The sequence below is a fragment of the Vulpes vulpes genome, chromosome 5 (genome assembly GCF_048418805.1).
Source record: "Vulpes vulpes isolate BD-2025 chromosome 5, VulVul3, whole genome shotgun sequence".
Lineage (NCBI taxonomy): Eukaryota > Metazoa > Chordata > Mammalia > Carnivora > Canidae > Vulpes > Vulpes vulpes.
In genome coordinates, this window is record NC_132784.1 from 78,892,758 (window position 1) to 78,909,383 (window position 16,626).

General features: G+C 39.6%; 1 protein-coding gene and 1 pseudogene across 7 annotated transcripts in view; both read right to left on the reverse strand.

Annotated features, from left to right (window-relative positions):
* Positions 1-597: 597 nt before the first annotated feature.
* Positions 598-16,626, reverse strand: part of LOC112930486 (glycine N-phenylacetyltransferase-like) — a 71,352-nt gene continuing 55,323 nt past the window's right edge. For all 7 annotated transcript variants that reach the window (XM_072759020.1, XM_072759021.1, XM_026012841.2 and 4 more), the window contains 5 exons: positions 13,261-13,350; positions 5,482-5,589; positions 3,905-4,031; positions 2,897-3,068; positions 598-1,093 (listed from right to left, as the gene is read on the reverse strand). In XM_072759020.1, coding sequence (XP_072615121.1) covers positions 691-1,093; positions 2,897-3,068; positions 3,905-4,031; positions 5,482-5,589; positions 13,261-13,338 — 888 coding nt within the window. In that variant the 5' untranslated portion in view covers positions 13,339-13,350 and the 3' untranslated portion in view covers positions 598-690. The remainder of the gene's footprint in view (positions 1,094-2,896; positions 3,069-3,904; positions 4,032-5,481; positions 5,590-13,260; positions 13,351-16,626) is intronic.
* On the reverse strand, positions 8,752-12,798 carry LOC112930489 (microtubule-associated protein RP/EB family member 1 pseudogene; annotated as a pseudogene).

A 16,626-nucleotide genomic window follows, 5' to 3' on the forward strand; every position in this document is an offset into this window, starting at 1 on the left:
AATGAAAGTATTAATCACCTTGGTTGTGGGAGGGCCTCACAGTACATATGTGTGTGTATGAGATATATATATATATATATAAAGTATAGATATATATATATATATATAAAGTATAGTATATATATAGAAAGTATAGAACGTAGTTATATATATATATATATATATATATATATATAACTACGTTCTATACTTTAGATATATTACAATCTTATTTGTCATTTATACCTCAGTGAAGCTGGTTGGGGGTGGGGGCAGGGAAGAGGGAAGGTAAAGGAAAGAGAGAGGAAAATTATACTACGCTGAAGATAATGCCATGTCTTGGCAAAGTGGCCAAGTATGCTCATTAGCAATACTCCACTTGCAGGATGGGAGTCCAGGAGAAGCACTGGGGCAGCATGCAGCTGAATAAAGCATGTCACTGAGATCCAGCAGTGTAGGAAACTGAGCAAGACCAGGGTCCATTGCAGGAAGGCCTGGCCATGCCAGGTCTGCTGGACCTGAAGGGGAGTCCCTGAGTGGTTTGAGAGCTGGGACTGTGGTGGTTCTGTTGACCATTCTCACTTCCTCCCGGAGCCTAGACAGCACAGCACACACGGCTTGACTGCTGATTACAATTTATTCTTCCTCTCTGCCCACCCGTCCAGTCTTCCACATCAGGCCACCCAACACTGTCTTGTGTTCAGGGCTGCCTCACAGAGGTACGCAGTGCCACTGGTTCCAGTCACAGGGCATGCGGATATGACCCAGGCTGTGACTCATTTTCTGTATGGATTTGTTGCTTGTAAATGTATGGTAATAGGTAGGATAGTCAAGTTTGTCCAGAGCACGGATGTGAATATCCATGAGATAGGAGATGAGACCCCTGGCCCGGTGCTCAGGCACAGTACCCCCCATCCGAATCTCGCCTGTCTGGTCCATCAGGCTCCAGGACACAAGGGTCCCCTCGGGCCCCAGCAGGCAGAAGGTGGGGAAGGTTTGGATGCAGCGTTCGATGAATCTCTGGCTCCTCTCATTGCCCCCGAAATACCAGAATTTATTCACCAAGGCAGCGTGGGTAACATCCAGGGAGGAGAGTTTAAACATCTCTTGGTTGCTGTGGAAAACAAGGGAAAAGAACACCCCATTATATCATCCATACTGTGGAGTATTATATTTGTTTTTCCCCAAATTGTCTTCAGACAATGCAAATTGGAGCACATGTAAAGGCATAGATTCTGTTGCCAGACTGCCTGAATTCATAATCTTTTTATAAAATGGAGACAGACATTACCACAGTGGTGATATTAGTAGCACCTCTATTAAATAATATGAGCTATCACATGATAAATATCTATGATTTGTGCCACACAAAAAAATAAGAATTACAGAGGCACCTGGGTAGCTCAATGGTTAAGCATCTGCCTTTGGCTCAGGTCGTGATCCTGGGGGCCTGGGATCCAGTCCCACATCCAGCTCTCCGAAGGGAGCCTGCTTCTCCCTCTGCCTATGTCTCTGCTGTTTTCTCTGTGTCTCTCATGAATAAAGAAATAAAATATTTAAAAAATAAGAACTACACAAAAATTAAGCATTATTCTTCTCAACATTGCTGCGACTCTCCACTTTAGATGGGAGAATTGATAACATCCGTGTTTTACACATAAGAATAGGAAAGCAGAAAATAAACAAGTGCCTCAAAGCAAGGTGTCACACCAGAGCTTGGAATCCCGGAATCTTTGTATATTGGTGTCAGAGGGTCCTTGACCATTGTGGGAAAGCCAAAATCCAGGGAGAGGTAGTGATGTGGAGTGTAGGCAGGCCCCGGGTTACAGAATGCTGAAGTCTGAAGGCCACTGAGGTGTCCTGGAAAGAGCCCACAATGTGGAAGCATTAGGTGGAGCAGTGAGCCCCGGTGACGCCCTTAGCCATCCATGTGACCTGAACAAGCTGTTTCATCCACTGAACCTATTTTCTGTCAGGAAAGTGAGAGCCCCTTGTCTATCTCATGGGATGAACAAGAGAATCAAATGAGATCATAGATTTGGAGGGTCCATCAGGCACAAGGTGCAATACAGTGTGAATAAAGCCTGTCCAGGCATATTAACACAGAGAGAGCCATAGGATCAGACATCTCCAGATCAAATCCCCGTATCAGTTTTAATTCTATTCAGGCATTGGTGGAGGGACATATATAACATGTTGAAGTTCTCTTTATTGGAGAACTTTTGCTCTGAGACATAAACTCGTCATGTATTTTTGAAGCATCTGTTCTGGCTACTGAAGACTTATTGATGAACAACATAGTGTCCCCTGCTCTTGTGGAGTTTTAAATGTCGCAGGGGAGGATCCAACAACAAACGGGCCTATAAATACACAGATAATTTTAGATAGTGATAAGTTCACTGAGGAAAATAAAAATTTGGTTTTGCGATGAAGAATTATGGGAAGGGATGTTTTAGGCTCTCTGAGGAGAACTCTCTAAGGAAATGACATTTGAGAGAATGAATGGCAAAAAAAAGAAGCAGATATGTAAAGATCAGGGGAAAGGACATTTTAGGGAAAAAAAAAACACAAAAAACAAATGCAGTGGTCCAAAGGCATGTGTGAGTGAGTGTATGAGATAAAGGCATAGAAAAAAGGACAGAGTGGGTGGTGGGAGTAAGCAAGAGGGACAATATGGAGTCCAAGACATGGTGGATTGTGGATCCCAGGGGGCCCTGAATGTCTGTAATGGTCATGTGAGCTGAGAAACACTGATGGCTTTTAGGTGGATGAATTGACATAATCCATGTGACAAACCAAAAGGATCACCCTGGAATTGGATTGTTGGGGGGCATAAGTGAACACAGGGAGAGAAGGTGGGAGGCCACTTCCATACAGAAAGGTGAGAGTAATGCAGAGCATCTTTTTTCAAACTCACATGGTCTTGGCTCTGCCAGATTCAAGAGGTAAGTTCTTTGCCTCCAGCAAAGAAGGGAGCAGTTTACTTGCTCTCTCGGGCATTGTATACATAATGCCTTGTTGTTGGTTGACCTTGACCAGGTTAGCAGCTGCAAGGTTCTGTATCACTTCGTTCAGGCTGGACTGGGTACCTAGAGCAGAGTAAGGTAAGGTGAGAAGCAATTGCCCATGTAGATGCTACAGAAGCTTCTTGGTCGAAGTATGCAGAATTTAAAGTCAGGCAGTGTTGCTTCTGGTGTTGCCATTAACCATGTGACCATGTCCAAGTCACTCCCTTATGCAAGCAGATAATACTAAAGATCCTAACTATATCACTATGAGATCAATGGAGACATGTTATTTTCAAAATAGAAGTTAACCTTGAGTGTGCACATACTTCACACCCAGGTATTGGTCTAATACCACATTTAATTCTTCCACTGACTCTATGTTCTAGGTACTTTTACTACCCTCATTTTTTACATACGAAGAAACTAAATAATAAGTTACATCACTTGCTCAAATCACAAAGCAAGTAACAGGCAGAGCAAGGATGACACCCTAGAGAATCTGACTGTGGAGGGCATGCTCGCAACCACTGTAGTAGTTCTTGTGACCTGGAGGTGCTCTCTGGCACAGGGAACTGTCATTCTTATTCCAGAAATTCAAGGCCAGCGGGGGAGCTCTGCTCTCACACCTGATCACCCTCAGGGACCCTGTATATGTCTGTAGAGTCTATCATGAATCCTCAGCTAACAAGAAATTCCATTACTCACAGTTCCTTGTATCAAGCCCATAGTTTGGAATGTTTGAATTCTAGTCCACTGAAGAGGTGGCAGCAGCTGGTGTAAAGAATGAACACCTAGCTAAGTGGGGTTTGGTAGAGGAAGGAAGTCTGTGGGGGAATGTTCTCAGGATGAAAAGTGACCCTGCAGGGTAACTGTGAACAGTCACAGAAGCCAGCACACATCCCACATCCCTTACTTACTTTGGATCTGCAAATGTTGTTTCCAGTTGATGACACTTGATACACCAAGGAATTCTTGACAGTTTTGGGGATTCTTAGAATAGATTTGGTAGGTATTGGTATAGTGATCAAAATCATCTGCCATTTCCTATTTGGTTAGGTAATGTGGAGTAAATAAAATTGATTATACCCAGTGATTAGAATACTTGGCTTTAGTATTTCATTATACTGTGCTATCTTATAAACTTGTAAATACTGCTATTTTTCTTGATGTACTATCATTATTCCTGAATCATTACATCATGAAAGCAAGTCAGGGATTTAGTTGATTACTCAATTTATGGTTAAGGAAAATTTGCTGAACTAACTATGCTGTGTTACAATTTCAAATCAACCAAATATGCACTGGTTTAGAAAGCATCCTTCTGTAACTCTATAATTCTCAGGAGAAAGAAAGTATTACTATCAAAGGCAAGCTTCCACTGAAAGGGTAAATCTTGCTCTATTTAAAAGAGTCTCAAAAAAAGAGTCTCAGGACAAATGGATTATAAACATAACAATGTTGAAATTGACACAGGTAACCTTGTGTCAATTTTTACTTATATGTGATATAGCTACACAAAACAATGACAGACACACAATGTCTTTATTTTTCTTTTTTTCATTAAAAAATTTTTAATTTAAGTATAATTAATATACAGTGTTATATTAGTTTCAGGTGTACAATATAATGATTCAACAATTGTATACATTAATCAGTGCTCATCGCATTAAATGTACTCTTAAACCCTCTTCACCTATTGCACCCATCTTCCCATCCCCTTCCCCTCTGGCAACCACCAGGATTTTCTTTTTTCTGTATTTAAGAATCTGTTTTTTTTGTCTCTTTTTTCTTTCTTTGTTTTGTTTCTTAAATCCCACATGAATGAAATTGTATGGTATTTGTCTTTCTCTGACTGATTTATTTCATTTAACATTATACCCTCTAAGTCCATCCATGTTGTTGCAAATAACAAGATTTCATTCTTTTTATGACTAATATTCCATTACATGTATAATACATTTTTTTCTATATAAAGCTATATTTATAGATATATAAAACATGTTCTTTATCCATTCATGTATCGATGGATACGTGGATTGCTTCCATATCTTGGTCATTGTAATAATCCCACAATAAACACAGGGGGGCACATATCTTTTCAAATTAGTATTTTCACTCTCTTTGGGTAAATACCCAATCGTGGAATTATTGGATCATATGGTAATTTAATTTTTAATTTTTTGAGGAACCTGATATCTCATTGGGGTATAAATTTGCGTTTTCCTGATGAGTAGTGATATTGAGTATCTTTTCATCTGTCTGTTGCCCATCTCGATGTCTTCTTTGGATAAATGTCTATTCAGTCCTCTGCCTATTTTTTGTTTGAGTTATTTGGTTTTTTGGTGTTGAGTTGTATAAGTTCTTTATATATTTTGGATATGAACCCCTTATTGGACATGTGATGTCTTTAAAATCCCCTAGGTCTACCACATTTCCAGGTTCTTAAAACAAATAAGAACACAGAAGCATACTCACTCCACATCTGGCACCTTACCTCTTCCTGAGGGCGGGTAACCACTGTTGTAAAATCAGGCCACTTGTCTACCAGGGCCTTTAGCTTGAACGGGTTTCCCTGGTTCATGTGGAAGATGGTCCCATAAACCTGTAACATCCAGAGAAAGACAGAGGGTCAGCTTATTAAGAAAGGATGGTAAAGTGCCTTGTTTGATCAGGACAAGGATTATCTCTATGAAATCAAGGTGATAACTGATAGGGCATTTAGTTCAAATCACCTTCAGATTAATTTTATCACTCCAAATAGAAATAGGTTTGGGGGTCAAACCACAAGAACATTATATGGAGATCCCTGGGTGGCGCAGCGGTTTGGCGCCTGCCTTTGGCCCAGGGTGCGATCCTGGAGACCTGGGATCGAATCCCATATCGGGCTCCCAGTGCATGGAACCTGCTTCTCCCTCTGCCTATGTCTCTGCCTCTCTCTCTCTCTCTCTCTCTGTGACTATCATAAATAAATAAAAATTAAAAAAATTAAAAAAGAACATTATATGAATACAGTTAAATATCTAGATAAATAAATTAATTAAAAATCATCCACTATCACATTGTAGAACCTAGTGTTATATATTTCCATTTTACTTATTGACAAATACACATACAATTTTAAGCAATGAAATTATCTAACATATATTAGTTTAACACGCCCCCCATACACATACACACTATGTTCGGGGCATATTTCCATGTCAATAAACACAAATCTATTTAAGCATTTTTAATAACTACATAATGTCCATCATATGAAAGAACTCCAGTTCAAATTTTTCTGCATCTTTTAAGAGAAAATCATCTGACTTTTTTCTTTAAGCTATTTTTTAAAGATTTATTTATACATTGAAAGAGAGAGAGAGGGAGAGAGAGAGGGAGAAGCAGGCTCCATGCAGAGAGCCTGACGAGGGACTCCATCCCAGGTCTCCAGGATCACTCCCCGGGCTGCAGGCGGCGCTAAACCGCTGCGCCCCCGGGCTGCCCATTCTTTAATCTATTGATACAATGAAATACACTGATTGATCTTTGAATGTTGAGCCTGCCTTGCATCCTCAAGATAAATTCCCCTTGTTTATAATGTATTATTCTTTTGATATATTAATGGATTTGACTTGATAGTATTTTGTTGAGGATTTTTTCATTATATTCATGAGGGATATTGTTCTCTAGTTCTCTTTTTTTAAGTAAAATCCACTCTGGTTTTGATATCAGGGTAATTCTGGACTCATAAAATGAGTTGGGAAGTGTTTCCTCCTCTGATCTATTCTGCAAAGGTTTACATAGAATTGATACTATTTCTTCCTTACATGTGTGGTAGAAATTCCCATGAAAGTCTTCTGAGAAATGGTATTTTTTTTTTTTGTTGGAAAGTTTTAAATTATGAACTCAATTTCTGCAATAGATACAGTATGATTTAGGTTATATATATTTTTATTTAGGTTATATTTTTCTTCTTTAATGACCACTGGTAATCTGTACATTTCACAGAACATAAATTGTAAAATCTATGGGCATAGTGTTGATAATGGTATGTCCTTATCATCCCTATAATGTTCATGGGGTTGGTATTAATGTCCCCTATTTCATTCCTGATTTGATTTGTGTCTTCTCTCTGAATTTCTGATTCAGAAGTTTATCAATAATACTGATCTTTTCAATGAGCCAGAAATTTGATTTTCTTTTTTTTTTATTTTATTTTTTATTTTTTAAATTTATTTTTATTGGTGTTCAATTTGCCAACATATAGAATAACACCCAGTGCTCATCCCATCAAGTGCCCCCCTCAGTGCCCATCACTCAGTCACCTCCACCCCCCGCCGACCTCCCTTTCTACCACCCCTTGTTCGTTTCCCAGAGTTAGGAGTCTCTCATGTTCTGTCTCCCTTTCTGATATTTCCCACTCACATTTTCTCCTTTCCCCTTTATTCCCTTTCACTATTTTTTATATTCCCCAAATGAATGAGACCATATAATGTTTGTCCTTCTCCGATTGACTTATTTCACTCAGGATAATACCCTCCAGTTCCATCCACGTCGAAGCAAATGGTGGGTATTTGTCGTTTCTAATGGCTGAGGAATATTCCATTGTATACCTAGACCACATCTTCTTTATCCATTCATCTTTCAATGGACACCGACGCTCCTTCCACAGTTTGGCTATTGTGGACATTGCTGCTAGAAACATCGCGGTGCAGGTGTCCCGGTGTTTCACTGCATCTGTATCTTTGGGGTAAATCCCCAGCAGTGCAATTGCTGGGTCGTAGGGCAGGTCTATTTTTAACTCTTTGAGGAACCTCCACACAGTTTTCCAGAGTGGCTGCACCGGTTCACATTCCCACCAACAGTGCAAGAGGTTTCCCCTTTCTCCGCATCCTCTCCAACATTTGTTGTTTCCTGCCTTGTTAATTTTCCCCATTCTCACTGGTGTGAGGTGGCATCTCATTGTGGTTTTGATTTGTATTTCCCTGATGGCAAGCGATGCAGAGCATTTTCTCATGTGCTTGTTGGCCATGTCTATGTCTTCCCTTGTGAGATCTCTGTTAATGTCTTTTGCCCATTTCATGATTGGATTGTTTGTTTCTTTGCTGTTGAGTTTAATAAGTTCTTTACAGATCTTGGATACTAGCCCTTTATCTGATAGGTCATTTGCAAATATCTTCTCCCATTCTGTAGGTTGTCTTTTAGTTTTGTTGACTGTTTCTTTTGCTGTGCAGAAGATTCTTGTCTTGATGAAGTCACAATAGTTCATTTTTGCTTTGTTTCTCTTGCCTTCAAGGACTTGCATGGACTTATCTTGCAAGAAGTTACTGTGGCCAAGTTCAAAAAAGGTGTTGCCTGTGTTCTCCTCTAGGATTTTGATGGAATCTTGTCTCACATTAAAATCTTTCATCCATTTTGATTTTCTTTTTTTTTTAATTTTTATTTTATTTTATTTATTTATGATAGTCACACAGAGAGAGAGAGAGAGAGAGGCAGAGACACAGGCAGAGGGAGAAGCAGGCTCCATGCACCGGGAGCCCGATGTGGGATTCGATCCCGGGTCTCCAGGATCGCGCCCTGGGCCAAAGGCAGGCGCCAAACCGCTGCGCCACCCAGGGATCCCCATTTTGATTTTCTTAATTGGTTTTCTCCTCTCAAATTCATTGGTTTCTGCTTTTATCTTTTATAATTTCCTTAATTCTGTTTGCTTTGGAGTTAATTTATTCTTCTTTTTCAGGTGGAAACTTAAATCATGGATTTGAGACCATTATTATTATTTTTTTTGGAATAGCATTTAATGCTATATATTTTCCACTTATCACTGCTTTGGCTGCATCCCAACACTTTTGATATCTTGCGCTTTCATTTTTATTTGACTCAAATGCTTTCTAATTCTCCTTGTGACTTTGAAGTATGGTTTATTTGGAAATGTGTTGTATAATTTCTAAAATTTGCAAGGTTTTTCTAGATACTTTTCAGGGTTTCTTAAAGCTTAATATAGTACATTTGAGTATTTGTTGTTTCTAATGGCTGAGTAATATTCCATTGTATACATAAACCACATCTTCTTTATCCATTCATCTTTCAATGGACACCGAGGCTCCTTCCACAGTTTGGCTATTGTGGACATTGCTGCTATAAACATCAGGGTGCAGGTGTCCTGGCATCAATCAGAGAAGGACAAACATTATATGGTCTCATTCATTTAGGGAATATAAAAAATAGTGAAAGGGAATAAAGGGGAAAGGAGAAAAAATAAGTGGAAAATATCAGAAAGGGAGATAGAACATGAAAGACTCCTAACTCTGGGAAGCGAACTAGGGGTGGTGGAAGGGGAGGTGGGCGGGGGATGGGGGTGACTGGGTGGTGGGCACTGAGGTGGGCACTTGACGGGATGAGCACTGGGTGTTATTTTGTATGTTGACAAATTGAACACCAATAAAAAATAAATTTATTAAAAAAAAACAACAAAAAAAAGATTTTCAAAAAAATATTATACATATGAAGGACATGCCTGTTATGATTTCAATGATTTAAAAAGTCTTTTTTTTTTTTTAAATTTTTATTTATTTATGATAGGAACACAGTGAGAGAGAGAGGCAGAGACACAGGCAGAGGGAGAAGCAGGCTCCATGCACCGGGAGCCCGACGTGGGATTCGATCCCGGGTCTCCAGGATCGCGCCCTGGGCCAAAGGCAGGCGCCAAACCGCTGCGCCACCCAGGGATCCCTAAAAAGTCTTTAAAACATGGTCTACTTTTGAACACATTCCATGTGCACTTGGAAAGAATGTGCATTCTGCTATTGTTGAAGGACATACTCTATAAATGTCAATGAATGAAGTTGGTTCATAGTATTTTTCAGGTCTTCTGTATAGATTATATGTTTTCTTTCTATTCTATTAATTACTCAGAGAGAAGTGTTAAAATCTTTAATTACATGTGTGGGTTTATCTATTTGTTCTTTCAGTTCTATAAGTTTTTGGTCCATGTCCTCTGAACCTTTTTTGTGAGGTAGAGATTTCGGCATTTTTAATGTCTTCTTGGTGAATTGATACCTTTACTATAATGCAATGGGACTCTTTATCCCTGGTAATATTCTAGTCCCTTTGCAACATATATTATTTCCCCCCTAAAAAAAAGCCCCACCTCTTTATATACAAGATAGTTGGTCTATTTCTAAAACCAAATTTCTATCTCTTCCTATATTAAACATAATCTTTTGGGGTTTGACAAAATAGAAATTGCATATTGTTAATTTAATTTTATTTTTTTTTAAATACAGAATTTTATTTAGAAACTGTTTAAACTAGAAAAAAACCCTGTCAAGAAAGACCAGGTGGAAAATGGGTTCCCAATAAAGTGGCATTTTAGGGCAACAAAATCTAAAAGGCCACAAAAGAGAAATAGCACCACTGTTTTTGAACAATGGCTAGTTACTTGCATTATTTGGCATTGTTAATCACTGAATCTGGGTTTTCCTCTGAATTCCACACAGAGCATGCACTATACAACAATTTTATCATAAAATATCTGCTTTCTACACACATTTTAGGACAAGCTACCACCAGGAACAAATCAATACAAATACATCAGGGGCTGAACAATCTCAGTAGTGGGTGACACACATTTTGCAGAATTCTGCCAAACAAAGGAACTAAATAGGCTAGGGGCAAAGCAATGAGGAAGAGTTAAGGAATGAAATATTTTAAATATTAATAATTAATTCAGATATGGTACTGTATCTTCTGCAAAAGAAAATTAACATTTAGTAACACGCTAATGAATTTTATCTCCAAAGAGATTAGTGCACTGGCAAAGTATTCCGATAACAGTGGAGGGTGGTGGACAGCAGGTACCGAGAACACCCAGCCTTGCAGATCCTAAGGTAGCGATGGCCTTCACTGGTCACTCCCTTTGCCAGAGGTCCAGAAAGACTTGCAGCGTGACCACCTGCCTGCTGAACTTACACTCTAAGCAGCAAACTTTAAGGAGCCAAAGAGGAGTCCCCAGTGGGCACAGGGAGCAGAGAAGAGAAACATGTTCAATGTAAACTTAAAAGACAGTAAAATGGGACATGACCCCCATTCAAATCCCAGAGATGTGGGCAAGTCCCCAAAAGTAGTTGTTAGATTTAGAAACTGGACACACCTCATTTCCCAAAAACACAATACATAGAAATTTCAGGGATAACTGGAAAAATCGTCAGAGAAATGTTCAATGAAATTCAAGCTCTTCAACATCTCAGGGCTGAAACGTGCCCTCTATTCATCCAGGCAACAATGCCTCTTGCTTCTTAGAGGAGGGATATGATTGGTCAAGGACACCAAATGGCTTTACAGAGCAACTTTTTAAACTTCCCTTTTGAGCCAAGGTCTAGGTCTTTGAGGATTCAAGCAGCCCTGCAAGGCCTGTGAACAGCAGATTCCAAAGGTCCAGAGGTCTGGCCCTTCCTTCCCAGACACCTTGTCAAACATGTAACATCTCCTGTCATGGTACATTTTATATTTTGAAATATGGAAGCATATTTTAAATACTCTTAAGGCATTTATTTATTAAAACGTTCTCTGCCAAGATTTCACATTAGCTTAAAATTGAAATCAGTCTTTACATTTCTCTACTGAGGACTCCACCTCAGTGTATGACATAAAAGCACCTTCTCCAGCAGTGAGTGTTACCAGCATCCACACAGTGAGCCCCATGGTCAGCCTCTCTGTTCCCCAGGTGACCCAACCAGATGTTAATACTGCTCTGCTATAGGGTAAAAGCTCCTAACTCAAACTCATTGGAAAAGGGGTGAAACTTCTGCAAAGTGCACTTTAAGAAGAGGTACTGTTTGCTCATGAAAAGAAACCAGTGAGTCCTCTAAGAATAATAAAAGGGGATATTTTACAGTTAAGCACATGATTTGGAGTGAAGAATTCGGATGTTGCTTTGCTGGTCCAGGCTGTTAATACTCTTCTTGTTCCTCCTCTGGGTCCCCTTCATCAGGTATCACAAAGCCTTCATCTGTGGCATAGAGAATGTCCACGATCCTCTGCAATACAGGGTTGTTTTCCCCTTTGTTCTCCTGGCAAATCAATTCAATGTTTCTTAGCTTTCCAAAGTAGAAATCTCTCTCTTTCTCCAAGTCTTCGACGGTAAGTTTCAATACATTGACCTGCTGCATCAATTCAGCTGCTTCATCATCCCTGTTGCCCACACCAGGATTCTTTCGCACCACACCCGGGCCAGCCTTAGGGGTTGCAGTAGTTCTGTGTGTTGCAATGGGCCTCTGTGGAGCTGCACTGCTAGAGCTGAGAGGTTTCTTCGGTTTGTTCAGAGCTGGAGCAACAAAGGAGGGAGCCACTGCAGTTTCTTGACCTTGTCTGGCAGCTACAAGGTCATAGTCTTTTCCATCATAGTTTGCATCAAAAAACTTCTTGAACCACTGAACAAATTCAAAATTGTCCTGAAACTTTCCTTTTACTAATTTGTCCACAGGAATTATTTTGTCAACACCCATTCTCTTAAAACCTGCTTGTAGTATTTTGAAGTTCTGGATGTATTCATGCTCTAGTTTAGCCTGGAATTTCACTTTCTTCAAGGCAATGGAACCAGGGAATAGCATGTCCATAAACTGACAATAGGCAGCCCCTGAGCACAACTGTTCAATCTTTGTCACATTCAGCTGCAGAGACTCATTGATCCAGGCCAGCATATCATGTCGACTTAGGTTATCACTGGTGACGGACATTGAGTATACATTCACTGCCATCTTCGGCTCTCGGCGGGACCGCGTCCACTGCCTGTGCCCGGCTTCGATTCTGTCTTCGTCTCATTCAAACCGCCCGACCGCATATTATTAATTTTAAAGAAGAATCATAATGGTTAACTTTTGTCAGGCACTTGATTGTTTAGAAAGAGTAAGCTAAACATTAGTGTGTTCGTTCAGTCACCTGTGCAATTCTGGGAAATCTTCCAGTGTCAGATAATATAACACTTAGAATGGCACAAAGAAATATTTTTTGGTCATCACACAGCAAAGATCATAGTGGATTTAAATTATATGATTCCTACTCACTAGTGGTATGGTCTTGGTCAAGTTCTAAAACTGAGCTTGCATTTCCTCTTTGGTTACATGGATATAGCAGACTTGCCTTGCAGTGAGGTGATGTAAGCTAAATGAAATGCAAGAGGAGTGAGTGCCTGGCACAGAGTAGGTGCCTGGAGAATGTTTATTCTCATTCTTATTTCTTTCATAAGCAGTTGCTAGTCCTCCCAGCCCCCCTGCCCCCCGCCCAAGAATGTCACCTTTAAGGACTCTGGCAGGCTCTTCCTCAAGGATTTCTCTAGCATCTGCAGCACTTGTGAGCCTTGTAAGTGGAACATCTTGGCCTCAACCTAAAGACAGGATCAAGAAATATCAAGGAATGAGAAGCAATGGAAAACACACAAAGACACAAAACAGACACAACAGGCAGTTTAGTTCAGGTCTTCATTCCTGTGATTTAATTGTTGCCCCATTCACTGAACTCCTTACTAACTCCTAAGAAGAATAAGACTGGCAGAAAGCACAGGTGCCTGTTTCCAAAATTATTTTTTAAATATTTTCTAGACTTTAAACAATCTTTATGAAATTTTAATTTTGCTTTCACCCAGCATACCAGTAATTAAGGATGCACTAAAATTACTACATATATTATCTAAACTGCATGAACATCTTTGAGGTTAAGTTCTATCCACAACAAGCCTGAGGCTGCCACCTTAGAAACTATATGATGTTGGGCAAGTTACTTCACTCCTCTGTGCCTTGCTTTCCTCACATATAAAATTGCCATAGTTTCCTCATATATAGTTCCTGTCCCCTAGAGTGGTTGTGACAGCTGAATAAATCAATACATGTGAGGTGCTTTGATGATTGCCTTTGAGAAAACACTTTTATGCTTCTTGACTAAACATGTAGAAGTGCATTTGCATGGTCATGTAGTAAGCATTTGTCTAACTTTATTAAAAAAAAAAACAAACTGCCAAACTGTTTTTCCAAAGTGGCTGAACTGTTTTACATTCCCTTAGCAGTGTTTGGAGTTTCATTTGTTTGTCGTTCTCTCCAGCACTTCTCCAGATGATTTTCTTATGCAGCCATATTCGGGAACCATAGATACAACAGGTAACAGATAAGTCCTCAACAACATCCTTCAGGGATCAGAGGGAGGAAAATAGCTAGGCTCATCTCATCCCACAAACACAACCAGGTAACTATCAAATCATCCTAAATAGCCCAGAAATTGACTTGAAAACTGGCAGAACAAACTCCACAACTAAAGAAAGAGAAGAGGCCATGCCAAGGAAGGTAGAAGGGTGGAGATGTGGTTTGTGGGAGAAATGGATCAAAGATGCTATGGGAGGGAGGGAGCCATGGTCACAGAGAAAGGTGAGAAAGAGAAGAACACATGGGAATGTTACAAGGAGAATGTTTTTCCAAATCCATTGGCTTGGAAAATGAGAGGGGCTGATTTTTATGAGCTCTTTCAACCAGCAGGACTTAAAGCCTGGAGTTTTAAAGATTATAGGCTTATCTGGCACTTTCTTCCCCCACGCCTCAGCCTAAACACAGAGCCACCTGCAGGAAGCCACTCAGCACAGACACTGGTTGACTAATCTGCCTACACCAAGGCCCACCACCTTGCACTCCAGCAGGACTGTCCTGAGTCAAGCTTGCCTTGGTCCCAGAGTGACAGTCCCTTCCTCTAGAAGACCAGCAAAAATCCCTGCCCATACCACATATCCTGACCAGAGAGTTCTGCAGGGCCTCAGTTCTGGTAGAGTTGGTATCAGGTCTCATTTCACAAGCAGACCAGAGCACGCCTAGTTAAAACTCACCACATTCAGGCTGGGGACCAAACACTGCCCACTGAAGGCAAGGAGCCCCTGTAAATGACTGACCTGAAGGATAAAGCAGCCACCACCACAACAACAGAACACATGCAGTACACCAGAGATACCCTCTGAAGTGCTAGGGCCTGGGCACTACATGATCTCTTCTTTATAACACCATTACTTTCAGGAACAGGAGACATAACTGTCTTTTCTAAAACAGAGAGAAAGGCAAAGACTTAGGCAAAATGCTGAGATGGAGGAATGTATCCCAAGTGAAAAGGCAAGATAAGGCCACAGCCAGAGATCTAAGCAAAGCAGATATAAGTAACATGCCTGATGGAGAATTTATGGCAATAATCATAAGGATACTCACTGGGCTTGAGAAAAGACTAAAAGACATCCTGATGGGAGACCCTTACCAAAGAGATAAAAGAGTTAAAAAAAATACTCAATCAGAGATGAAGAATACACTAAACAAGATTGGAAACAGACTTGATACAGTGACCAGCAGGCTGGAAAAAGTAGAGGAATGACTTAGTGACCTAGAAGACAAAATAATGGAAAATAATGAAGCTGGACAACAGAGAGAAAGAAGAATTATGGAACATAACAGTAGACTTAGGGAAATCAATGACTCCATCAAATATAGTAACATTTGTATTATAGGAGTCCCAGAAGATGAAGAGAGAGAAAAAAGGGGGCAGAAAATTTATTTCAAGAAGTAATAGCAGCAAACTTCCTAATAAGGGGAAGGAAACAGGTATCCAGGTCCAGGAGGCACTGAGTACTCCCATGAAAATCAACAAAAGTAAAAAAAAAAAAATCAACAAAAGTAGGCCAGCACCAAGACATTGTAATTACAGTTGCCAAATATAGTGATAAAGAAAAAAATCTTAAAAGCAGCAAGACAAAGAGTGCTTAACTTACAAGATAAAACTCATAAGACTAGTTGGAGATTTCTCAACAGAAACTTAGCAAGCCAGAAAATAGTGGCTGATAAATTCAATGTGCTGAATGGGGAAGATCTGCAGCTAGGAATATTCCAATAAGGCCCATCTTTCAGAATGGAAAGATAGAAAAAAATTACCCCAGAAAACAAAAAATGAAAGGAGTTTGTGTCCAGTAAACCAGGCCTGCAAGAAATATTAAAAGAGACTCTTTAAGTGCAAAAGAGAGACCAAAAGTAACAAAGACAAGAAAGGATCAGAGAAAATCTCCAGAAATAACTACAAAAGAAGTATTAAAGGGGAAATAAATATATATCTATCAATAATTACTTTGAATATAAATGGATTAAATGCTCTAATATAAAGACATAGAGTGTCAGAATGGATAAAAAAACAAAGACCCATTTATATGCTGCCTACAAGAGACTTATTTTAGACCTAAAGGCACCAGCAGATTGAAAGTGAGAGGATGGAGAAACATCTTTCATGCAAATGGATGTCAAAGGAAAACTAGAGTAGCAATACTTATATCAAACAAACTAGACTTTAAGACAAACATTGTTAAAAGAGACGAAGGAGGGCATTATATAATCATAAAGAGGACAGTCCAACAAGAATATACAACAATTATAAATATTTATGCACTCAATATGCAATCACCCAAATACATAAAACAATTAATAACAGACAAAAAAGAACAATTGATAATAGCACAATAAAGGTAGGGGACCTTAACACCCCACTTACATCAATGGAAAGATAATCTAAAGAGAAAATAAACAAGGAAACAATGGCTTTGAATGGCCATGGCTTAGAAGAAAAATATTGTTAAAATGTTTATGCCACCCAAAGC